This window comes from Rana temporaria, chromosome 7 (assembly GCF_905171775.1).
Source record: "Rana temporaria chromosome 7, aRanTem1.1, whole genome shotgun sequence".
NCBI lineage: Eukaryota > Metazoa > Chordata > Amphibia > Anura > Ranidae > Rana > Rana temporaria.
Genome location: NC_053495.1, coordinates 157895155 through 157921215, shown reverse-complemented (window position 1 = coordinate 157921215; position 26061 = coordinate 157895155). Strand labels below are relative to the sequence as shown.

Below are 26061 nucleotides of genomic sequence, written 5' to 3'. Positions count from 1 at the left end.
TTCTTAGAAAGAATGTATTTAAATGAATGCAGCCCATCTTATATCCCACCATACATGCTACAACTTGCTTCCACCATGACCAAAATAACAAATATTCCCGTCATTGACATTCTTTCCTTGTAGGATTAAAAGTAGGATTGCAGAACTCCAGTCTTCGAGGCCCAGGAAATGGTTTTAAGAAACATCAGTGAATTAATGTAAACCTTCTAGAATATATACACTTAGGGGCAGATCCACAAAAGGATTACGCCGGCGTATCTATTGATACACCGGCGTAATTTTAAAATTCCTGCGTCGTATCTTTGTTTTGTATCTACAAAACAAGATACGACGGCATCTCGGAGGGATCCGACAGGCGTACGTCTTAGTACGCCATCGGATCTTAAGGTGCAATATTTCGGCGGCCGCTAGGTGGCGTTTCCATCGAATTCCGCGTTGAGTATGCAAATTAGCTATTTACGGCAATCCAAAGTCAGTTTAAAATGACAACCCTGGAAGCTGCACCATTAAATACAACTCAGCATGGAGTTTTGTTCTAAGTTACAATTCCCGTGTCTGTGCTCAAATCTTGCGATATTTTATCTAGTTGTGTAGTTCCTAAAATTGTGATGAATGGAGTCATGTACATTGGTCTAAATGATCAGGTAGCTCCACCAGCAGGATAAAGGGGGTTGTAAAGGTTTGTTTTTTATTTTCTAAATAGTTTTTTTTAAGCTAGTGCATTGTTGGTTCACTTACCTTTTCCTTCGATTTCCCTTCTAAAGGTTTTTTTTCTTTGTCTGAATTTCTTACTTCCTGTTCCTCCTCAATAAGCTGTTCTGGCTGACTAACCCCCAGCCAGATGATGGGGCAAGCTTACTGAGGAGAAACAGGAAGTGAGAAATTCAGACAAAGAAAAAAACATTTAGAAGGGAAATCGGAGGTTAAGGTAAGTGAACCAACAATGCACTAGCTTAAAGGGGTTGTAAAGGTAAAACATGTTTCCCCTAAATAGCTTCCTTTACCTTAGTGCAGTCCTCCTTCACTTACCTCATCCTTCGATTTTGTTTTAAATGTCCTTATTTCTTCTGAGAAATCCTCACTTCCTGTTCTTCTGACTAACTCCACACAGTAATGCGAGGCTTTCTCCCTGGTGTGGAGTGTCATGCTCGCCCCCTCACCTTGGACTACAGGAGAGTCAGGATGCCCACTAACATACAGCTCCTTTTTCTATCTGAAACGTAGATAGCATCCTGACTCTCCTGCTCGCCCCCTCAAGGGAGGGGGCAAGCATGACACTCCACACCAGGGAGAAAGCCTTGCATTACTGCGTGGAGTTGCAGACAGAAGAACAGGAAGTGAGGATTTCTCAGAAGAAATAAGGACATTTAAAAGCAAAATGGAAGGATGAGGGAAGTGAAGGAGGACTGCACTAAGGTAAAGGAAGCTATTTAAAGCGGAGTTCCACCCAAAAGTGGAACTTCCGTTTAATTCACTTCTCGCCCCCTTACATGCCACATTTGGCATGTAATTTTTTGGGGGTGGAGTGGGGGCTTCAGGAGGAGTGGGACTTCCTGTCCCACTTCCTCCTTCTGCCGAGGGGCTGTAATCTAATTAAAATTAAAATAATCTAATTGCCTTTTGGCAACCCCTTCCTGTAGGCAATCGCCTGGGACACGTGACAGGTCCCAGGCGATCGCCTGTCCAATCGGATGGCGCAGTGCCGCTCGCCCATGCGCAGTGGGTGCCCGGCCGTGAAGCCGAAAGCTGTCACGGCCGGGTGCCCACACTTAGAATGAAGACGCCAGCCGGAGAGGGGGGGGGGGGGGAGGAACGGAGCCCTGGCCGGCGCGTCGCTGGAACGTGGAGCAGGCGAGTGTATGTTTATTAAAAGCCAGCAGCTATGCTTTTTGTAGCTGCTAACTTTTAATGGACATTAAAAATTACTGGAACATCCCCTTTAAGGGAATTTTTTTTACCCTTACAACCCCTTTAAAAGGAACCATTTAGAAAATAAAAAAAACAAACCTTTACAACCCCTTTAAGTTAGTTGAATAGTTTCCTGGCCTCTAATATCTCTTTTGTATCCCAGCAGCAAGAACATTCTGCCATATTCATAACATGCACCTGCCCAAAAAGTCTCACCCTTCGTGCTGCATTCCCCTATAAAGGAGGAACTAGAAATCAATGTATCCATGCCAACAGAGGAAAAAGAAGCAACTGGCAAGTTAATAAACTTGACAGCTAAGGTGCCTTTCAATGAACACCTGTCGCGCAAAAAAAATCTGGAGGCCACCATCACTGATCAACCATCTTGTGAAAATGCTAGTTGCCTGGCTCTCTTCTCACTGACCAAAGACAAGAATGCAGCTAGTGATACCAAAGAAAAGCCAAAATCAGAGCTTCTGATCTACCCACTTGTTCGGAGAGTCAGAAAAGTCTTTTGATCACCATAAGAGTTGTGGAACTGGCAATTGTAAAATAGAGAGGTCAGAAATGGCAGCCTATAGATTTTCTCAGTACCATGTGACATTATTTATTGAAGATGGTTATAAAGCAATAAGCCCTTCAGGGACGGTGGGAAGTGCCTAGGAGGCTATAGCAGAGTCAAGACAACAGTACAACTTTATATCAACTATACAAATAACATTTAAACAAAGAAAACGACTCCAGTGACACCATCACGTCCCCGTGAGATCCCTTTTCTCCGTTTTCATACATTATGACTTCTGATTTTCTATGGAATCTTTTAATCCCCCCTGTTTTTCTGCCTAGTCTCACGCCTCCATACATTTTACTCTCCTCATTCAGGCTTTATGTTCCCCCCCTTATCCCAGCTTACCGGCGAAGAGTGGGCTGCGAGTGTGGATGTGCAAGGACACAGTGGGATGCTCGCAAGGGACTGGCCCCCTTCGCTTTCATCCGTGCTCTTTGTAGCAGCTGCTTGGCCTGTTCGTGACGGGCGCTGAGCTCCCTGGGAGAGGATTAGAAGAGATTTAATAATGACGCCACTTCCCCGAGTGCTACAAGCAACGTCAGACTGTAGAAAAATATAGGACGAGAAGAGAGGCCAACGCTTACAGTGCCCCCTAATGGACCTGGGTATAAAACATAAAATAAACACACACACACAAAACGCACTAGGAGGTAATATTAGGACATAACCCATTTTAGGGCATGATTAGACGAGGACATCAGCGACGGGCAGACACTGATACATGACATATGGTTTAGGCTTAAAGATTAAAGGCGGTTGTCACTTCTGGCATTGCACTAATGTGAAGTGCAGAGGAGAGATCGACAAATGGAATTCTACAAGCTTACAGTAAGCACACACAAATACCAAGATGTGCCCGGGAGTTTTCCATTCTAGCACCTATACTGAGAATCATGCCGCGTACACACGATCGTTTTTCAGCATGAAAAAAACTCTGTCCCAGATTCACAAAGAGTTACGCCGGCGTATCAGTAGATACGCCGACGTAACTCCGAATCTAAGCCCATCGTATGTTTAAGTGTATGCTCAAACTGAGATACACTTAAACATGCCTAAGATACGACGGCCCGCGCCGTCGTATCTTAGGGTGCAATATTAACGCTGGCCGCTAGGTGGCGCTTCCATTGAGTTTGGCATAGAATATGCAAATGAGTGGCCGATTCACGAACGTACGCTTGCCCGTCGCAGTAAAGATACGCCGTTTCCGTAAGAGATAAGCGGCGTAAAGATAAACATGCCCCCTAGGTGGCGTATCCAATGTTAAGTATGGCTGTCGTTCCCGCGTCGCAATTTGAAAATTTTACGTCGTTTGCGTAACTCGTCCGTGAATGGGGCTGGACGCCATTTACGTTCACGTCGAAACCAATGACGTCCTTGCAAGGTCATTTGGAGCAATGCACCCTGGGATATTTTCCGGACGGCGCATGCGCAGTACGTTCGGCGCGGGAACACGCTTAATTTAAATGCTCCACGCCCCCTACCCGGCTAATTTGAATTAGGCGGGCTTGCGCCGGGAGATTTACACTACGCCCCTGCAACTTTACAGGCAAGTGCTTTGTGAATAAAGCACTTGCATGATAAACTTGCGGCGTTGTAACGTAAATCAAATACGTTACGCCCACCCACAAATACGACCATCTACGTGAATCTGGCCCTTTATTTTTAAAAAACGTCATTTAAAATGATCATGTGTGGGCTCCACATAATTTTTCAGGTTCTGAAAAACGACAATTTTTTCCGAACATGCTGCAATTTTTAACGTCATTTTAAACCATATCGTTTTTCGGGTTGTAAAAAATGATCGTGTGTGGGCTAAAACGACGAAAAAAACCCGCGCATGCTCAGAAGCAAGTTATGAGACGGGAGCGCTCGTTCTGGTAAAACTACCGTTCATAATGGAGTAAGCACATTCATCACGCTGTAACAGACAAAAAAGCGCAAATCGTCTTTTACTAACACGGAATCAGCTAAAGCAGCCCAAAGGCAAATAGAACTTCCCCTTTAGAGTGCCGTCGTACGTGTTGTACGTCACCGCGCTTTGCTAGATCATTTTTCAAAACGATGGTGTGTGGGCAACGTCGTTTTATTGATGAAGTTGGAAAAAACTTTGTTTTTTAGACATGCTGAAAAATGATCGTGTGTAGGCGGCATTAGAGAGAAAAGAGGGAGCTCATGGAGATCACTTCTTTATACAGTAGAATCCCGTGAAATGCATCTGTCTAAGATTAAGCAACCATTCGATGCTCAGCTGTTGCAGAATTGGATCTCCCATTGTGTTCTGGCAGCCAGCGACTAAGTATTGCTAGAAATTCCATTCCAACAACAGCTGCACTACCAGAATCCTCCTCCATGACAGCACAATACGCCTCGTGTGTAAGAAGACACAAGTGTGTTGTTTATCTGAGCAGACTACACTTCATTAAAGCTGAACTTTAGGGAGGTATAAAAGACAATTAATGCAGCTCTATTCATTAAAACATCATTACTTTTAAATGCAAACAGTATGAATGCCTGAATTTGACTTGGTATCAGCCTCTTGCAGCCCCCACCCATACAGCAGAGCTCAGCCTGTGAGAGGGAAAAGCAGCGCAAAGTCCAATCTGTTGTGCTGCAGTGCCAAGGAACATGATAATACAGGGAGGGGAAAAAGTATTTGATCCCCTGCTGATTTTGTACATTTGCCCACTGACAGAGGGAATAATCAGTCTATAATTTAAATGGTATTTTTTTTTTTTTTTTTTAACAGTGAGACAGAAAAGCAACAAAAATATCCAAAAAAGTTATAAATTGATTTGCATTTTAGTGAGTGAAATAAGTATTTGATCCCCTATCAATCAGCAAGATTTCTGGCTCCCAGGTGTCCTCTATACAGGCAGCCAGCTGAGATTAGGGGCACTCTCTTAAAGTGGTTGTAAACCCTATAAAAAAAAAACCTGCAAGACAAATGCATAGTATGCTGTGATTGGCCGGAGCAAATACTAACAATACTAGCTCATTATGAAATACTTACCTCAGAACGATGCCTGGAATCGGCGTCAGCACTGAGTACAGGGCCAACATCTTCCACTGTAATTACTTTGCGGCTCCGGCGCTGTGATTGGCCAGAGCCACAATGACGTCACTCACGCGCCTGCGCACGAGAGCTGCCGGTCACGGCACGAGTCCTTTTTTTATTTTAAGTTTATTTTATTGAGTTATAAAAAGTTATTTCCACCATACAAAATGCATATACATGCAAAACAATACTTTACATAACATCCATAATAACTAATCCCAGGTAGGCATGGCGGGCATTGGAGCTTGGATGGACAGCAATATGGGGCAATTCAAGCAACTGGTAACTGAAACAGTTGATAAGTGATGTTTAACCACTTATGGACCGCCTCTTGCACATATACGTCGGCAGAATGGCACGGCTGGGCACAAGCACGTACAGGTACGTCCTCTTTAAGTGCCCAGCCGTGGGACCCGCAGACCCGATCGCCGCTGGAGTCCCGCGATCGGTCCCCAGAGCTGAAGAACGGGGAGAGCTGTGTGTAAACACAGCTTCCCCGTTCTTCACTGTGGCGCCGTCATTGATCGTGTGTTCCCTTTTATAGGGAAACACAATCAATGACGTCACACCTACAGCCACACCGCCCTACAGTTAGGAACACAAATGAAGTAACACTTAACCCCTTCAGCGCCCCCTTGTGGTTAACTCCCAAACTGCAATTGTCATTTTCACAGTAAACAATGCATTTTTATAGCACTTTTTGCTGTGAAAATGACAATTGTCCCAAAAATGTGTCAAAATTGTCCGAAGTGTCCGCCATAATGTTGCAGTCACGAAAAAAATCGCTGATCGCCGCCTTTAGTAGTAAAAAAAAATAATAAAAATGCAATAAAACTATCCCCTATTTTGTAAACGTTATAAATTTTGCGCAAACCAATCGATAAACGCTTATTGCAATTTTTTTTTAACAAAAATAGGTAGAAGAATACGTATCGGCCTAAACTGAGGAAATTTTTTTTTTTTTTTATATATATTTTTGGGGGATATTTATTATAGCAAAAGGTAAAAAAAATTGAATTTTTTTCAAAATTTTTGCTCTATTTTTGTTTATAACGCAAAAAAAAAAAAAAAAAATCGCAATAAGCGTTTATCGGTTGGTTTGCGCAAAATTTATAGCGTTTACAAAATAGGGGATAGTTTTATTGCATTTTTATAAAAAAAAATGTTTTACTACTAATGGCGGCGATCATCGATTTTTTTCGTGACTGCGACATTATGGCGGACACTTCGAAAATTTTGACACATTTTTGGGACCATTTAAAATGCATTCTTTATTGTGGAAATGACAGTTGCAGTTTGGGAGTTAACCACAGGGGGCGCTGAAGGGGTTATGTTTTACCTAGTGTGTGTTTACAACTGTAGGGGGGTGTGGCTGTAGGAGTGACGTCATTGACTGTGTCTCCCTATAAAAGGGAATGACACGATCGATGCAGCCGCCACAGTGAAGCACTGGGAAGCCGTGTTTACACACGGCTCTCCCCGTTCTTCAGTTCCAGGGACCGATCGCGGGACACCAGAGCCGAACGGGTCTCGCAGTCCCGGAGCTTCGGACCGGGTCGCGGGCGGGCGCGCGCCCGCGACCCACGGCTGGGTAGATGTAAAGGACGTACCGGTACGTCCATCTGCCCAGCCGTGCCATTCTGCCGACGTATATCGTCGTGCGGCGGTCGTTAAGTGGTTAAGAGCTCAATAGCCCAAACTCAAATGAATATAGACAACTGAATAAGTTAGGAGAGTGGCTCGTCCACCTCCCTCCGAGAGAGAAAGTCTGAAAGCAAATGGCTACTGTTGTGCCTTCTATTTTGAAGACGTCTGATTTATTCCCTACATATCGTGTGTTATAGGTATACTCTGTATTGTATTCAATTTTAATTTGTAAAAATAGATACATATATCATAAAGATAAAGTAAAGATATAGAAAATTCAGCTCAAAAACCTATAAACTTAAAGGCTTTTAAAAAATTACCATTATAGCGTCCCTTTAAACGCAGGCATTTGATTGGTTGCTGTGGGCAATAATCACTATTCTAAAATATTTTAATGCTACCCACAGAAATCAGATTCCAGACATCTAACAGATGCCATTTCTGTCTTTTAGCATGAAAGCTCTATGGCTGCCATCCTTTCTTCACTGATTGGTGAGTCATTGACCAGGAATAAGCATGTGTACATGAGATACTCAGTGACTCACTAAGCAGTAAAGTAATGAAAGAATATTGGTCCTGGAGCATTTACATTAAAGATAAACTCCAGGCAAACCGCTAAACGCACAATTTAAATACATATATTTTAAAGCGGGAGTTCACCCAATTCGTTTTTTTTTTCTATTTTCCCCATAGCTGGATGCTCGTTTTGTCTAGGGGAATCGGCTATTTGTTTTAAAATATGATCCGTACTTACCTGTTTTCGAGATGCATCTTCTCCGTCGCTTCCGGGTATGGGTCTTCGGGAGCGGGCGTTCCTTCTTGATTGACAGTCTTCTGAGAGGCTTCCGACGGTCGCATCCATCGCGTCACTCGTAGCCGAAAGAAGCCGAACGTCGGTGCGGCTCTATACTGCGCCTGCGCGCCGACGTTCGGCTTCTTTCGGAAAATCGTGACGCGATGGATGCGACCGTCGGAAGCCTCTCGGAAGACTGTCAATCAAGAAGGAACGCCCAGTCCCGCAGCCCATACCCGGAAGCGGCCGAGAAGATGCATCTCGTAAACGGTAAGTACAGCTCATATTTTAAAACAAATAGCCGATTCCCCTAGACAAAACGAGCATTAAGCTAAGGGGAAAATGTGTTCGCTATGGGTGAACCTCCGCTTTAATGTAGCTCTTTACCTTCTAAAGGATTTGTATTCCTGTCCAATTAGTACTGATATTTACACAGCCTTGCTACTGTTTTGAATGCTGTAATTATTTTTTTTAAATTGGCGCCTTTAAGTCTTCTGTAAACTGGAAGTGATGTCATGACATCGCTTACGGGTTACTAGATCTGTTACTAGATTTTTTTTTCAGCCAGTGATTCCCTTTTATGTAAAATCCATCCTAGCAGCCAACTAGTCAATGGATTACTTTTACAGGCGATGGAAGGGGACGTCCCCCCTCCTGCAAACCACCAGCGCCGTTTGGGGCTCTTCTGTGTGATCGGGAAGCCAGGGATCCGATTTGGTGGGATTGCCAGGTTATCATAGAGCCCCAGGCCATCTCTTTGGTCCTGGGAGGCCAGAATCGATGACATGTCATTTTCGGTTCTGACAGATGTAAATACTGCAATTTTTTGCTCTGGAAAGCATGAGATCAATGTTTTTTTTTTTTTTTTTTATCTCATGCTTTTCAGGGCATAGGAGGTCTTATAGACCCCAGATGTTTCCATAAAGAGGACCTGTCATGCCTTATTTCTATCACAAGTGATTGTTCACATTTCTTGTGATAGGAATTAAAGTGATACAAAAAAATTAAGAAAACAGTGTAAAAAAAAAAAATCATCCCCTGCTGCTTGCGCACAGAAGCAAACGCATATGAAGGTCATGAACACATACAGTATATAAACGGTGTTCGCACCACATGTGGGGTATCACTGGAAACTTTATAGTGAGAACAATAATTCTAGCGCTAGACCTCTGTAACTCCAAACTGGTAACCTGTAAAAAATTTCAAGTGTTGCATATGGAGATTTTAAAGTATCAGCGCTTGTCACTATTCCATGAGCGGGTGCAATTTTAAAGCATGACATGTTAGGTATCTTTTTACTTGTCCTTGTCATTGTAATTATTGTATTGTATTATATTGTGTTGTGTTTTTTTTTTCATTAAGTGTCCTCTGGAATCATTGCACTTTATTGTTAATTTTATTAATTAGCAAGCGTCACGTTTCTATTTTTATTGCATCTATTTACTCGCCATAACATCATCTTTTATACTTTACAAATTGGGTTATTTATTGTGTTTTTTGCATTTAAATTCATTAAAGGGTATTTAAAAAAACAAACAAAATGCGTTTGAAAAATTGCTGCGCAAATAACACGTGATTTTCGAGCAAAAAGAATCTTGACTTTTACATGTAAGAGAGAAATATCAGAAATGGCCTGGGCTGAAAGTAGTTAAAGAATGCCATGGTAATCTCTTTACACTTCCAATGTGTTGATTAAACAATGAAAGAGCAGCAGCAGAAATAAAGTCATCCCTCTGCTCACTTAGGCCCCGTACACACGGTCGGTTTGGTCCGATGAGAATAAACCGAAGTTCATTTTCATCGGACCAAACCGACCGTGTCTATAGGCTATCGGTCTGGTTTCCTTCGGTCCAAAATTTCGAAACATGCTTCAAAACCGAACCGATGGACCGCTGCCCCATCGGACCAAACCGATGGTTAGTACAGAAAAGCATTGGTTAAAAACCCACGCATGCTCAGAATCAAGTCGACGCATGCTTGGAAGCATTGAACTTCATTTTATTCAGCACGTTGTGTGTTTGACGTCACCGCGTTCTGACCCGATTGGATTTTGGACTGATGGTGTGTTCACATATCAGGCCGTACGGCCACTTCAGAGGTGAACCGATGAAAACGGTCCGACGGGCAAGTCTCATCGGTTTGGTCCGACCGTGTGTACGGGGCCTTAGCCTATAAGCATATTCCTTGTGGCAATTATGATTGGCTCCCAGTCCCGCCCCTCCTTCTCCCAGTCTGAATGCCATTGTACAGGGCAGTGCAAGAGGTTGGCACAGAGTCAAGTTTAGTTATAATGCTGCTGGTTTTATAACTTCCCATAGTTCAACTTTTGGAATACAATGAATTAGCATCGGCTTTACTCTTACCCACACTCTTCAATCACAGGTATTTCCAACCCCAAGTCTCCATCTACATCACCCGTGATTATCCCTGCAATGAAAGAAGTACAGTTATACAAGAATGGCGTTCACTGTTCCATATCATATACCCCACTAGCTCCACTTAGTTATACTCACGGCTTTTGCTGGTTTGCCCTTGACTGTGAGTGATCTCTCCACCACGATTGACTGATTTGCCAAATTTACTCCTCAGCTCCTGTCTGTTTCTCTCTACTTTTTCAGCCAGGGTCAGAGAGATCGAATCCCGTGCTGTGGTGTTCTCCGGCACACTCAGATCATTAGATGAAGGCTGGAGCTGCTCCTGAAGACAGAGTGAAGAGTTGTTCTGTGGGTTTTGACTGTGGTTTGATGAGTTTACTATTTTGCAGCCATTGCTGTGAGCATCTGAGGACCCATCTGAGCTGTACGTCCCCCACAGCTCATCAGATCCCCAGCTCCCTTGGTGAACACCAGAATACCTTCCATTCTTAGTGCATTCTAATAACTCCTCCGTCAGGTAGGTTCGAAGTTGAGGAGACACGAGAACATCTTCCTTGTCCTTTTCTCCACCTTCATCTTTCAAAATGTTGGTCTCCTTTTTCTCCTTCATGTTCTTTTCCTTCAGGGCCTTCACCTTACTTTGTAACACAGAAGTCCTCGCCCCATATTCTTCTTCATGCTTTACTGGCTTATCCAACTGTTCAGTACTGGTCCTACCACCTGCAGCTCTGACCTTCCTTGAGGGTTTGTACACCGCACTCGGTTTCTCTTCTCCAGCAGGGATACATTGTCTTGGGTTAACCTCCACTGCCATTTTCGCCACATTCAAATGTGACCTGAAAATGAAAAGAAATGTTTTAACTAAAATGGCAATTAATTAAATATTCATTTGAAAGAAGCAAAGTACAGAGGAGGAGATCTCTGGAGCAATCAACCACAATTCAAGTTTTGCCTTTTATAGTATAGAGATGGGCAACGTCAGGCCGTAAAATCACAGTCTATGTGAAAGACACAAGTCTTTTTTATGTTATGTGTCACTGTGCCACTGCATACATTAGAAGCTGGGGGAGTGGCTAGAAATAGAGAGGAGGGCTAAGCTGATGACTTGACAAAAAGTCAAATCTAGTATATCAGTAGAGAAGTTGTTTGGTCTGTGTAGTCTGCATGCTATGGGGAAATTAGTACATTTGAAACAGCTGGTGGAGTAGATTAGAACACAACACTCTGAGTCTGTTTATGGAAGGTGAAGGTTAGTCTTAAGGTTTCATGTACACTAGGTGTTTGGTACATAAAATCCTGATGTTTTGGAGCAGGTGGAAGGCACAGTCACACTGTCCAGCCCCACTTTTGTCAGCCTGTAAAACTTTTTTTTTTTTTTTTAAACAAAAAGTGTAAGTGAGGCATATAGATACAGTACATGTCATGCAGTACAAAAGAAGCATACAGATCAATCTCAAGCATATGGATTACCCATGAAACATATTTCAAAAACATTACCCACACACATTTGTCATGTTATGTCACAACTCCCTGTACCGGGGATTCCTCTGGGCGACTAACAGATTACACTATAGTATAAGGCCTGCGGGAGGCTCAAGATGTTTCTCATACCCCCATATTGGTTCGGGAATACAGACTTATTCACTGCATGTGTCTGAAGTATCCAGCCATCTATCCCAGATCTTATTATATTTGGCTGGGCAACCCCTATGTCTGTAAATTACTTTCCTATAAAGATAGAGTCAGATTAATTTCCCCAATCCAAGCCTGAAGGGTATGGGGGGTAGTCTTCATCCAGTGTTGGGCCACTAACTTCTGTGCACCAAAGATGGTTTCGTATAAGAAGGCGGCCAGAAACTTGTCAATAGATACTTCTGGGTGTAGGCCCAATAGACATCGCTTTGGGTCCAGTTGAAGGGGTAAACCCATGTGGTCATGCAAAAATGTTATGATTTGTGTCCAGTAGGTTTGGATAGCTGGGCACGACCATATGAAAAAATGTACATGATTGGCTGGCACATCTAGGGCATAGTAGATTATAAATACGGTGGTATTTGGCGATTCGCGCCGGGATCAGAATTGTGTATAATGTATAGTTGTGTCATACGCTCTGAGAGCCTAGGGGAAGCCTTTTTAGTGTTTTCCAGTACCTCGTCCCAGTCATATTCCTCTACGGGGCCTATATCTCCTTCCCAATGGATTCTAGCCATATCAATAATTCGGATTACTGATCGAGTTTGTATGATATTATATAAAGTGGATATCAGTTTGGCTGGGTCTGTCCCGATGATCACGTCAACCAGGGACAAAGTTTGCGGGTTGGGGGAAACTGTCTACGAATTGGGTTCAAAGAGCGTGTCGCAACTGTAGATTGTAGATCAGTGATTGGAAAGATCCAGCCTAGAAAACTTTATGTGAGGCTGAAAACTGTTGCAGCTTGATGGGAATGGATGGTGCACCAAGTGGTACTAATGTTTAGGGCAGTATTAACACACGCAGTCTGTTTTCCAAGCATTAGTTCCTGGGCTCATACTGCTCAGTGCATCGTCCAGTCCTGTCAGCCGCAGAAATTTTCAGCCTCTCATCGTTTTTCAATCTTCCAGCTGCAAGGGTGGATGGTGCATCTAAACCTCCCATCCACACCAGTATGTTGGGATCTAATGGATCGAAGCTACACAACCAGGGAGGCCTACACCATCAGATCATCATCTATCAAGTGAACACCATCTCATGTCTACAGGTTCATCAACCCTGTCTCAAGGTGGAGTCCAGCAATAGAAAAAAAAACATTAGATAGAGGTTTTGAATTCAGGTGCGGATGTGTTCTGAACTTGTCAATGGTTGTCTACGTAGTGGAAAGATTTACCCACTCAAGCCAAGAAGCAAACGTGCTGATACAGCTGAAAACAGAAGTGCTTGGCTCAGGAATTTCAGAATGGCGAATCTTGGCAATGAGAGAGCACAGGCAAGATATAAATATATTGTAGCATTTCTCATTTTAATTACAAACCAGAGCGTTTCTCATCTTCTAGGCCAGAGGCTGATGATTACCTAACATCTTTCCACTTGGGCGAATACAATAACATTCAATTTAAAGGAAACCTGTATTGGAGGATATATGAAAGCTGCTATTGCTGACCTCCTCCTAAAATTGTTGGTTCTTTGGCTGTCTCAGACTTTTACTCCAATACTTGGAGTCAACGACCTGGAACGAGCATGCTGTTACAAGTACAGTGAGTCGAAAAAAGTATTTGACCCCCTGCTGATTTTGTACGTTCGCCCACTGACAAAGGAATGATCAGTCTATAATTTTAATGGTAGGTTTATTTTAACAGTCAGAGACAGAATAATAACAAAAAAATCCAGAAAAACGCATTTCCAAAAAGTTATAAATTGATTTGCATTTTAAATGAGTGAAATACGTTTTTGACCCCTTCGCAAAACATGACTTTAGTACTTGGTGGCAAAACCCTTGTTGGCACTCACAGAGGTCAGACGTTTCTTGTAGTTGGCCACCAGGTTTGCACACATCTCAGGGGGGATTTTGTCCCTCTCCTCTTTGCAGATCCTCTCCAAGTCATTTTTGCTGTTATTCTGTAGCTCACTGTTAAAATAAACCTACCATTAAAATTATAGACTAATCATTTCTTTGTCAGTGGGCAAACATACAAAATCAGCAGGGGATCAAATACTTTTTCCCTTACTGTATACACGTACAGTAGAGATAAACTTATTGTAAAAAGTCTCAACAACGTTATAATATGTTGTGTGTCTTTGTAGCTACATAATTATATGGGGGCAGCCATACTTTCTCTGCATACAGTGGTTGTCCTTTACTGTTGGTTATCACAAATCATTAATCCTCACAAATCTACAAATCATTATATAATTACTTTATATCCGGTATTTACACCGACCGTTTAGAACATTATGACTAGGGGTGCAACGGATCACAGTTGATCCGTGATCCGAACGGGTCACCCCCTTCGAAACAGAACACACTGTGATCCGCGGATTGCCGCGGCTCCAGAGCTAGGCTGAAGCCGCGGCCTTTCCTAATGTTATGGCCGCGGCTTCGGCCTACCCCCTCCTCTGTTTACACCCACAGAGGAGGAGCCCGCACTCGTGGAGAAGAAGCACATTCTGGGAGTGTCTGTACTGCCCGAGGGGGGTCTCTTGCCCCAAGAGGAAGGGGGGGTCTCTTGCCCCGAGAGGAGGGGGGGTCTCTTGCCCCTAGAGGAGGGGGGGTGTTTGCACCGAGGGGGTACTATAGTTGGTGGGGTGAACAGTGGGGGGGATGTGTATATTACAGTGGGGTGGGGGGGGAGATGTGTATATTACAGTGGGGGGGGAGATGTGTATATTACAGTGGGGAGAATATTTTTTTTAATTTGCCGATCCGAAAAATGATCCGATCCGTGACTCCTGACTACAATGGGAACATAAGCATCAGAACTGGACAATGGAGTAATGGAAGAAGGTGGCCGGGTCTGATAAATTCAAGAATGGCTTGAGGAACACAACAAGTTTGAATTCTCCAGATCCCAAGCCAATCGATCATCTACGGGATGTGCTGGATAAACAAGTTTGATTCATGGAGACCCCACCTTGCATTTTACAATACTTAAAGTGGAGTTTCCATCCCAAATTTTTTTTTTAATTATTGTGCTCATTAGACCTAAAAAAGAAAAAAAAATGTTTTTACTCATCTGGAAATGCCTGTTGCTATGCAGTCCCACGAAATCTGCCTTTGGAATCACCTAGGATCCTGACATCATCTCCCTCTAATGCTCCTGGGAAATGTGCGTCATCATTTCCCAGGATGCAGTGCGCTACCCAATTATCACTCCCCATCCAAGACTTCCAGGAAGTAAGTGCTTGTGGGCTTCACAATGCCCACAAGCAAAATGACAACGGTGTGGACAGTTTTATAAATTATCTTTTTTGAATAGCTTTGTGGAGCCACGGCGGTTTGTTAAATTGTAAGTCCCGGATTCACGTAGCACTTACGCCGGCGTATCTCGAGATACGCCGCGTAAGTGTAAATGTGCGCCGTCGTATCTGTGCGCTGTGCCCACAGAAATAGATATGCCTGAAAATAGGCTTCTCCCGACCGACGTAAGTTTCCTACACCGTCGTATCGTGGGCGCATATTTACGCTGGCCGCAAGGGGCGCTCCCGTTGATTTACAATTTGAATATGCAGATGAGTGAGATACGCCGGTTGACGAACGTACTTGCGCCCGGCGCATTAATATACGCGGTTTACGCAAGTCGTACGTCCGGCGTAAAGTTACGACTCATAGCAGGTGTAAGTCAGCACCCTCAATGCAAATGGCTGCGCCAGGGAACACAGCTGTCGTATTTTACGTTGTTTACGTAGTACGTGAATAGGGCTGGGCGTAGGTTACGTTCACGTCGTAGGCAGTGATTCAGCGTATCTTAGGGAGTATTTGACGTGATTCTGAGCATGCGCACTGGGATGCGTCCACGGGACGGCGCATGCGCCGTTCGTTTGGCCCATCATTTGCATGGGGTCACGCTTCATTTAAATGGATCACGCCCACTTCCACCTACTTTGAATTAGGCTGGCTTACGCCCATGAAATTACGTTACGCCGGCGCAACGTTGGGAGCAAGTGCTTTGTGAATACTGTGCTCGCCGCTCTGCGCTACGTCGGCGTAGCGTATATTCGATACGCTACGCCGGTATAACTATGCGCCGCTGTATGTGAATCCGGGCCTAAGTGACCGGATTTATATTATAAAAACGCATGATGAAAGGACATACATTTAAAAAATGCTAATTGTGGTTGGAACCATGCTTTAAAGTGGTTCTAAAACCTCAACATTTTTTAACTTAATGCATTTGTAGCTGCTGACTTTAATTTTTTATTTTTCGACGGAAATCCACTTTAAGGGGGAGCAGTTAGGGGGCTGGTAAAATAGCTGCTCAGCTGTGTGTTTTTACTAATGCGATTGGCAGGCCTCAACATCTACTGTATGTAATTGTTGGTTTTACCTTTAGTACTACTATAAAGCTAGGTGTGATAGCAATGGTTGTAAAAGGAATAGGTACTTCAGCCAAAAGTTCCTAGTGATGGAGGCCAGGAGGTGAGGCACTTGTGGGTTTCAACATACCAGGCTCCACTCATACCGCAGAGTTTATAGTACTGGGTTAAATTAGCATTTAAGATTATTTTACATTAAGAAAACATTGTGTGATCCATTTCTCTTATGTCAGCAGATTTCTCATTATCACAATATACAGTGGATGTCAAATATGCGGAATGTGGATCGTTGGAGCACTACTGCAGGAAGTCACAAGCCAAATTCACAATCTGCGGAATGCCAAAAGTATATTTCAACTCTGACAGAAGAAGAAAACATAATACATCTGGGGTGCTCTTACACTGAACAGGGCTTCATTTCTATTTTCACTGTGGAAGCCACAGGGACGGCTATGCTGACGGAGTCCAAAAGTACACTTGTTTTCAGTTTGCAGCTTTTGAATGGTGAAGCTGTGAAAAGAGCATCAAAGCAATCAAAGCATTCCTCCCTAAGAAACGTGTAGGGGCCCTTGGTCAACTGGAAGGATTGTTTGTTCATGGGAGCATTTGTCATTCAAGTGACTGGATTACAGGCCAAGAGCTGGAAATCAATGAAATGAATGTTTGAGTTTTTCAGTAAGGGGGCTTTTTAGGCCTCTGGAGGATTGGCTGTTAGTTGGGCCCTCGATGGAGGTAGAAAGTCACTGACAGGTCACAGATAAAGGTGGTCAATAGCCATCATGTTTACATTGTATTTGTATGTTATCACGCCTGCAGGATCTTGGGGCCCATTTGGTTAGGGACAACTCATTAAGAAATATCCACTGTAAAGCTTGTTAAGACACACAGCTGTCAGTAATAAAAGTGGCCTATTTTAAAGAGCCCTAGTCTAAACAAAGACCTCTCTATGGTTTATAGTGGCAGAGAAGCTCCCAGGATGCAACTGAGATGATCTCTTAAATCATTGAAAAACATGCTGTTGGTAGTACACCCTGCAAATCATTTTGTCCACTCTACACCCCTCCAGGGCTCTTTTCCCCCCATCGGAGGTGAAAATCAAACTATACGCAAGCTTGTGTTAGTGCTTACATATGATTGTTGACAGCACATGATAGTGTTCAGGAGTCCAACCACTGAATGTAACAGCATTAGCACTGAATTATGGGAGGAGGAATGTTGTATGCCGCCTGCATCGCAGTTTTGCACTTTTTGAATCTTGGAATCTTTGAATCTTAGGCCCCGTACAGACGAGCGGACTGTCCGCTGAAAACGGTCCGCCGGACCGTTTTCAGTGGACATGTCCGCTCGGAGATTTCGGTCTGATGGTTGTACACACCATCAAACCGAAATCCACGCGGACAGACAAACCATAGAGAGGTCTTTGTATCTTAGCATGCTAAGAAACATTTGTCCGCTGGAAACCTGTCCGATCCGCCGGACATTTGTCCGGTCGGCCATACACACGACCGAACATGTCTGCTGAAACTGGTCAGCGGACCAGTTTCAGCAGACATGTTCGGTCGTGTGTACGAGGCCTTAGATAATTCAAGCAAGGCCGATTGAAGGCCTTATTTTTGTATTTTTCGGTCTACCTCTTTACAGTTTCAATTAAAAACTATTGAACAAGAATTATGGGAGGAGGTCACATGCTCCCCCATAGCCGAAAAAAAACATTATTTTGTGAGAGTTCAAATGGAGTAGTGAGGGAGTATAGCACAGATATATACTGTACAGGTAAATGTGGTTCGTCTACCAAGAGACCAGGAGGGAAGGAATTCAATGAATTGTTAATGACATCTTTTTTGCCATTATTCCGCTTTAAAATGGCCTGCACCGCCCATTCAAGTAACTTTATTGAGATGTGCAACAGATTCAAGTAGTTCCTAGAAGCGTCACTTTAAAAAAAGGAAGCTATTAATGCACCAAATTAAGAAATAATTACCTCCAGTTTGTAGATAACAAAACTGGAGGCAATTAAGACCAAGTATAAGTTGGCATACTGAGACAGGCAGAGTACCTATCGATTTACGCAGGGATGGCGCGGATACACCACCCTACGTGCGAATGTCATTAAGCTCCGCCTACGTGAAGTGTTGCATCCTTGCCAGACTCTCTCAAAGGTCTGCAACGGAACACTGAAAGTGGAAGGAGATTGATGATGTCATGTAGGATGGAGTTTCTGCGCCATCTTGCATTACTGGCTAGGAACAAAAGCTGAATTATTCTGTGAGGGCTCTTTTAAAGTTATATCCAGTGAGTGGATATTGTTATTTAATTTAAAAAAAAATCAATGGAGTTTTCTCTTGTCCCTTTAATGCTGCATCTAAGAAGATCTTTTAGCAGGGAAGAATTTGGTTTTGCTTGGCCCTTTCACTAGCGATCAGTTCCCCACACTGACAGACGTGACACAGAGTACCTAGGGACCTAGCCTGGAATCAGGGAGGTAAAGATGTGGTAGGGGCCCCCGAAACAACAACAGACATTTTCACTCTGAGTGAAGCAACAGGACTGCTGGGTTGGTGGACAAGCTCCATGGTACCAGCTCGGAAATGCTGCACACCTAGGGAGAGGTGATCCCCAACAGAAATTGTGTCCACAGTGCATTAGTGCCAACAGATGAGTGTTAACTGTGCATGTACTTTGCTCATGTTTCACGAGGCCTTGACGAATGCAGTGCCACAGTGTCCCTACACTGTGTATACAAGTACATGTATCACAGACAATTGTGGAGACATGTTGGAGTTCTCAAGAGTTTCGTAAGCTGGCCACAGATGGATAAAATCTTGGTCAGTTCAGCAGGGACTTGCCGAAATTCGCTCCATCTATGGCAGAGGTGAACAGCCGTGGCTCCTGGTATATACTGTTGGCTGCAGTGTGGCTCCCCTTCGGCACAGATCTCCGTTTTGGTGCCTGGGTTTAGATACATAGGGGTGCCAGTAAAAATAAATGGCAGCCCCACGCATCTCTACAGAGCATCACGTTTTGACTGTGGGTGGTTATGGGTCCTAGAACAGCTGCAATTCCCGAACCTACAACCACCTGCTACAGTGTGAACCTAGCCTAATAGTATCTGGAGAAGGAGTTGTTGGGCTATTTTTTATGTGCAGCTCAAGACAATTCTGCTTCTTCCAATGTGGCCCAGGAAGGTCAAAAGGTTGGACACCTCTGATCTATAGAACTACCGGAAATAAATATATACATATCTTGTAGCCACCTCTTGTATGTATGCATGTGCTCCAGCAATGGCTGCATGGCATTTCCCAGGGTGAGTTTCCTGATGGTGATAACAGCAGACCATGCCTGTGTAATGTTTGTTGAATTGTCCACTTGTAGTCTCCATCAGAAATCTGTGTGACAGGGTGACAACAAATGAGGACACTTAGGAGATAGGGACAGAGCATTGTTGCCCAAAACAGGAATTGTTTGAACAAATAAAAGCTGCATTTCTTTTTTAAGTTGACTGTTGAAATGACAATAGCATGTTCAAGTTTATGGGACTTTAGTGACTTCACAAATACATTAAGGTTCCTGGGAATAAATGGGCACTATACTACCCCCTCGCCACCACTTTAACATGCTGTGGGCATGCACTGCTTCTATAGTTTTTTTTTTTTTTAACCTTCCCCATGTTTATATCTATTATAAGAAAGAATTGCTTCCTGAAAGTGTTATGGTTTTGCTCAAATTCCATTGGGATTATGGTATGTGCTGTAAAAATACTTCCGTCTTAAAGAACTAGACTCAGGAAGCTTTGCCCAAAAAAGGCAGGCAGAGGGCAAAGGACTAAGCACCAGTATGGCCTGTGCCCTGTCTGCAGCTGATTTTTTTCCCTCATTACTTACTTTACAATGTCTTGTTTAGCACTTCTATGTTGATGGGGAACTGAGCGAATTTCTTTTGGGTTGCAGGAAAGAAATGTGCTACTTGTATGGCCGGCCTAAGTATGATTGATCATTTGACATCTACAGTATACAGTTTATACAGCAAATGCAGACTACTGGTGGACCAGATAGTAGCACTAGCAAATTATACTGCATAAAGTTAAAATAGGGCAGTATTTATGTATGGTGCTTTTTAATATGACTGTAGTGCACCAATATTGGGGTGGTGTAGTCTGGATTCCTTCAGAGTCCCTTTTGCTGGCTGGATAACAGCAGAAGATTTCCCCCCACCCTCAGCATGTTCATGAAAGCAGAGCTCTTTTTTTCCAGATGCACTACTGCTGTCAACAGCTGAAGCAAATCCCCCATGTCTTCCTCCAGAGAATGCCCTGGAGGCCAGGAGATGCAGACCTTATATGCCCCATGCTATTTAGTGGATTCTCCATGGGAACATACCAAGAATTTACTTAGGCTGGGGGTATACTGACGGCTATGTTCTTTGTATGGTAGAAGACCTCCCCAACAAGAATGGGACAACAGAAAAACCTAGTCAGACATGCAACTCAATACAAAGAGAAATATCTTCAGTAGATTCAATGTTTACGGTATTGAGAAAGCATGCTAGTGACTGGATACCTGGCAATTCTACAGGTTCGGGCAAACAATAGCATGTCTGAGTTATAAAATGCAGCAAAAGACGTCTTTCAGTACCATTGTTGACTGAAATTGAAATCAGCCAGATTCTGTTTTCCTCTGGTAAGAGATAGGCTACTTTCACACTGAAGCGCTGGGTGCGTCGGCGCTAAAGTGCCGATATATTTTTAGCGTCGCTTAACCGTAATTTTTGCCGGGATTTTCAGGTGCTAGCGTAGCGGTTTTAACTCGAAAAAGGGTTAAACTGTCCCGCAAAAACGCACACCTTTGCAGGCGTTTTGGATGCACTGCACCATTGATATTAATGGGCAGGGGCGCTGTAGGAGTGGTATATTCATTGCTCCTACAGCGCCTCAAAGATGCGGCTGGCAGGACTTTTTTTTATCGCTCCAGTGTGAAAGCTGTCAGGGCGCTTTGCAGGTGTTATTTTTAGCGCAATAGCGCCTGCAAAGCGCCACAGTGTGAAAGCAGCCTTAAGCATGATGATGATGATGATGCAAGTCCCAGAACACATGTTCTTAAAACATAGGCATGTGTATGTCAGTGTTGGGTTAAAAACATGTAGGGGTTGTTTTTTTAATAACTGGAACTAGACTATAGGTACTTCTAGATAGAGCAAATCATAACAAGATGGTGGCACAATGATTAACCATGCTGACCTAAAGCAGAAGAGTCTGTGGTCGATATTCTACTGGAGTGTTACCCGTTTTGGACAATTTATGCAGTTCCTATGCAATTTACATCTCACAGTCCAAAGTACAATAGTATAGTAACAAGGGTGGTATGTCTTTACTGCCCACAGTTGTTGAAGAAACAATACACTGTAAGTGACGGTTCACACTACTGCGACTTGGGATCCGACTTGCGTTGCCCCAAGTTGCGCGACATGAGAAATTACATTAAAGTGAATGAGAGCCATCTTAAATGTACACTACTGAAGTCGCTCCGACTTCAGAAAAGGTTCCTGTACTACTTCAAGGCGACTTGTAGGCAAAAGAAGATTTTCACTGCTCCAGGTGAGCCCTATAGACAATCAGGGACGGTCGGATTACCAAGGTGCTGGCAATGCACGTAGCAGTAGCAATAGGAGGAAGGAGATGGACAGCCGCACTCCGAAATAACTTTTCAAAAAAGTTGTCTTTCATTTTCAAGCAGGAACATGCATAATCACCACAACCATAAACCAGGACAGCCGACTAGTTTCGCACTCTTGCTAGTGCTTAATCAAGCCATGATTAAGCACTAGCAAGAGTGCGAAACTAGTCGGCTGTCCTGGTTTATGGTTGTGGTGATTATGCATGTTCCTGCTTGAAAATAAAAGACAACTTTTTTGAAAAGTTATTTCGGAGTGCGGCTGTCCATCTCCTTCCTCCTATTGCTGCGACTTGTAGGCAACTTGTACCCATTGATTTTAATGGAAGTCGCCTCCAAAGTCGGATCACTGGCTTAACTGAAGCAACGTTACAGGAAGAGAAAATTGTTTTCTCAGGCAAACCCCTCCCTCCCACAGAGCCGATTATTGTTTGATTGGCCACTGGCAAAGTCGCCTATCCTGGAGGCAACTTGAAGTTGCGTTTTAAGTCGCGCTGAAGTTGTCACGCTGGAAGTCGTGTTGCCCCTGTGTGAACCGGCACTAAAGCTCCTGTGCCAAGTCTGATATGAAGGCGCTGAAATCCATCAGTGTATCCCAAATAAATAGATACACAAATTATAAACCACAGTTCAACAAGTCATTAGAGACTTGAAAACATCAACATAAAGGGAGTTGCAGTCAGTGTGATATATGGGTGATGGCTGCAGAATTAGATCTACTTCTACATAGCTTCTATGAATGAAAAAATTACCTATGAATGAAGGAAGCGGACCTTTAATTCCCACTGGCTACCATGCGAATATACCATAAGCTGTAGATTTAGCAATTATTAGCACTGGTTTCCTGAGACTGGAAAGTTATTTCAAGTTATTCTCCATGTTAAAAAGGTTGTGAAAGCTTTTTCAGGAAGGTAATCAGTATGTGGCATATCCACCTTTATTGGCAACCATACCATCTCCTCTCTGTTTTCTGCCATTGGTAAAACCCAAGGTTGCACAGATATTGGTATCGGTGCCGATACAGAGTATTTGCACGAGTACACATACAAATGCTTCGATACATGAATCGGATACCTTTGCGGTATAATTGAATGAATGAAAATGAATGGGCCCAAATCGCGGTGCAAAGAATTGCATGCAATTTGAACAGGAATACAGTGAGATTCCTGTCCGAATCGCATGCGGTTCCCCACACTGCTCCTGTGTGAACCTAGGCTTGTCATAGTGACTTCAGCCTGGGTTCACACAGGAGCAGTGCAGGAAACTTCCCTGCATGACGAGTTCCACCAGCCAAGCTCCAGCTCCTGATCTGACTGCGGACATCAGTGGCTGTGGCTTGGGCTTCTCCTGCCTCTCCCACTGTTTTGTTCCCCACTCCCAGAGGCGGCTCTCTTCGCCCAGCCTCCAGCTATTTGAGCCAGCTACGAGCCCGTCCTTATAGAATCATCTGATCACGACATACCCTTTGTTGCTTCCACCATGCAAGTGCAATACTATAAGTTTTTACTATTTGTATTAATGAACCGAGTTACTAAACTATATTGGGCTACTTGGCACCTCTCTGCTTCCTTTCCATTTGTTTCAGATGACATTGCGGGAAACCACATGCGTTTGACAGGAATCGTATCGCATGCGATTCTTTGCAGTGCGATTTGAGCCCATTCATTTTGTATGGTGAGCCAATGGCTGCGCTGCTATCAATCTCCAATGAAAAGCCGCCTCAAGCTGGGGGAAACCATTGCGGGAGCGAGCCCACAGAGTTTTGTGCCTCAGGTAAGTAAAATGAGGTGGTTGGGGGGCCCAGAGAGTGCAAGGTGTTTTTTCACCTTAATGCATAGGATGCATTAAGGTGAAAAAACACAAAGCTTTACAACCCCTTTAAGAGTTTCAATTTGTATGCCATTAGGCAGGCCCTTGCACTACATGGTTTTGGTAACTCTAATGCCTCGTACACACGGCCGGACTTTCCGAGAAAAAAAGTCAAGACAGGCATTTTTTCTCGGAAAGTCCGGCCGTGTGTAGCCTCCATCGGACTTTTTTTGTCGGAAGTCCGACGGACCTTAGATGGAGAACCTGTTCTGTTTCTTTCCGTCGGACTTCCGACTGACTTTTGCATGGTCAAAAGTCCGACGATGTGTACGAGGCATTAAGGAAATCAGACAACAAATGTTGTATAGTGTGTATGGGGTCTTAGGCTCACAAACTGGACATATAAGAACATTGAATATACCAGTATACATTGCCTTAAAAAAAAAGAAGAAAACTGATCGGTTTCCGATCAGTTGCAAGTTGTCTACGCACACAAAATTACCATAAAGGACAGTTTTTTATTCTAGAAACTAGAGCAGCTCAGATATTCCCCTAGAAGGTAAAGGAAATGGAATTATTGCAAAAAACTGTGCACCAAAATGATGGTGGCCTTCTAAAAGAAATCCATGAATGGACCATCAGGGTTAAAATAAAAGTTTATACAAAAGTGAGCTGTGCTGTCTGATCCTCTCCAGAGATCCTGAGCTACAACAAAAAAAGAACATTAACACTTTATGTTGCCAAGTACTCCGAAACACAGTTACCAGGCCCGTCTTTGTGGAAAGGCCACATAGGTGGGCACAGTAAACATTTAGGGGGAAGCCAAGGTGCCATTATCTTATAGGTTTTGTCTTATTATTTCCCGGAATAAAATTATTGAACGACAAACGGGTACCATTTATTTCTCTCTGTATAATGTGAGGACACAAACATCTGCGCTGGCAGAGAAGCCCAACAATTGGACTAGGAGGCCACATTATTGAAATCCGCCTCGATTCTCACCACTTTTCTACGAACCTGTATACACTGTACACGGCGGTCCTTCGTTTCGAGACGGCAGGCATTTTAAAGTAGCAACACGGGTTAATTTGATGGCAGCGGTGTTGTATGACTTACCAGTTGTGGGCAGCGTAGACCAGTCTCTTTGAGGCTCTCCTCTGTCTCCATGTGTTGCTGTGGCCTCAGCAGCCCCCAGTCCCCCAATTCACACACCTGATTGGAGTTGTCGGGGTCCTGGGCGACTCATTTTATGGCAGTGCGTCTGGCCCATCGTAGGCGTTGGGGGGCACACAGTGAGACGCTTGTTCTGAACTCAGAATTCTCTTTATGTGAGTTTGGCAGCTTCAACGTCTTCTTCCCATCCCGGCTCCAGGAATGCTTCCAGCTTGCCAGATGCTGCAGGAAGTTAAGGGAAAGTAACTGTCCTCGGTCACCGGCTAATCCTTTCTCAATGATTCCACTACGTTTCAGCTTATTTCACAGCCCCCAAGACTTGTGTGCCTTTCTCCTTCTCTGGCCTGAACTCCCTCCCTTTTCTTAGTTCAGTCTATGACCTCCTCTCCCTCACTCCTCCTCTACATGAAACTCACCCCCTCTATTTGTCTGCACTTCTCAGTCAATATCTAACCAGCCCCTCTGCACAGTCATACCGTTTGCTCAAGGAGCCTGCCTGCCTGCCTGCCTGCAGAGAGTGTCAGCTGTGGGGGGAGGCAGGCTGGTGTTTCCTATGACACATGGACAGAGAGGGCTTTACAATGTATCCAGAGGAAAAGACTGGGCGGGAGGAGCACAACCAATGACTGAATAAGACAAGAAACACATGGAAGGTGACGACTAGAGAAAGCCCCTCTGGGCAAATAAAAAAAAAAGTTCACAAAGAAAAGTTTTAACTAGTGTAGCTTGTAATAAACTCATATGCAACAGTAGATTTTTGTTCAGAGTTCTTTGTTTGAAAAACGTACGTTCCATTTACTAACCGTTATTCGGGTCAAATCGCCGTTCATTTTTGGACTGCAGTGTCAGGAAAATTTGAAGGAACAGGATTGAACATTTGTATGGGGAAAGGTCATTTGCTCCAAAATCATATATTAAAAGCAAAGTCAATTTTGAAATAATTTCAAACATTAAAGTGGTTGTAAACCTTGGTAAAAAAATTTAATAAAAAAATAAATATTTTTTTTCATTTTTTTAACCACTTGCCTACCAGACACTTACACTCCCTTCCTGCCCAG

At 43.7% G+C, this 26061-nt stretch overlaps 1 protein-coding gene across 2 annotated transcripts in view; it reads right to left on the bottom strand.

Moving 5' to 3' along the window:
* Window positions 1–25480, bottom strand: part of KIAA1614 (KIAA1614 ortholog) — an 80660-nt gene extending 55180 nt beyond the window's left edge. Inside the window, exons 1-4 of one of the 2 annotated variants that reach the window (XM_040360241.1) lie at window positions 24947–25480; window positions 10473–11182; window positions 10335–10398; window positions 2822–2953 (exon numbers count right to left, since the gene is read on the bottom strand). In XM_040360241.1, coding sequence (XP_040216175.1) covers window positions 2822–2953; window positions 10335–10398; window positions 10473–11160 — 884 coding nt within the window. In that variant the 5' untranslated portion in view covers window positions 11161–11182; window positions 24947–25480. The remainder of the gene's footprint in view (window positions 1–2821; window positions 2954–10334; window positions 10399–10472; window positions 11183–24946) is intronic. The other variant, XM_040360242.1, reaches the window with a different exon arrangement.
* Window positions 25481–26061: the final 581 nt, after the last annotated feature.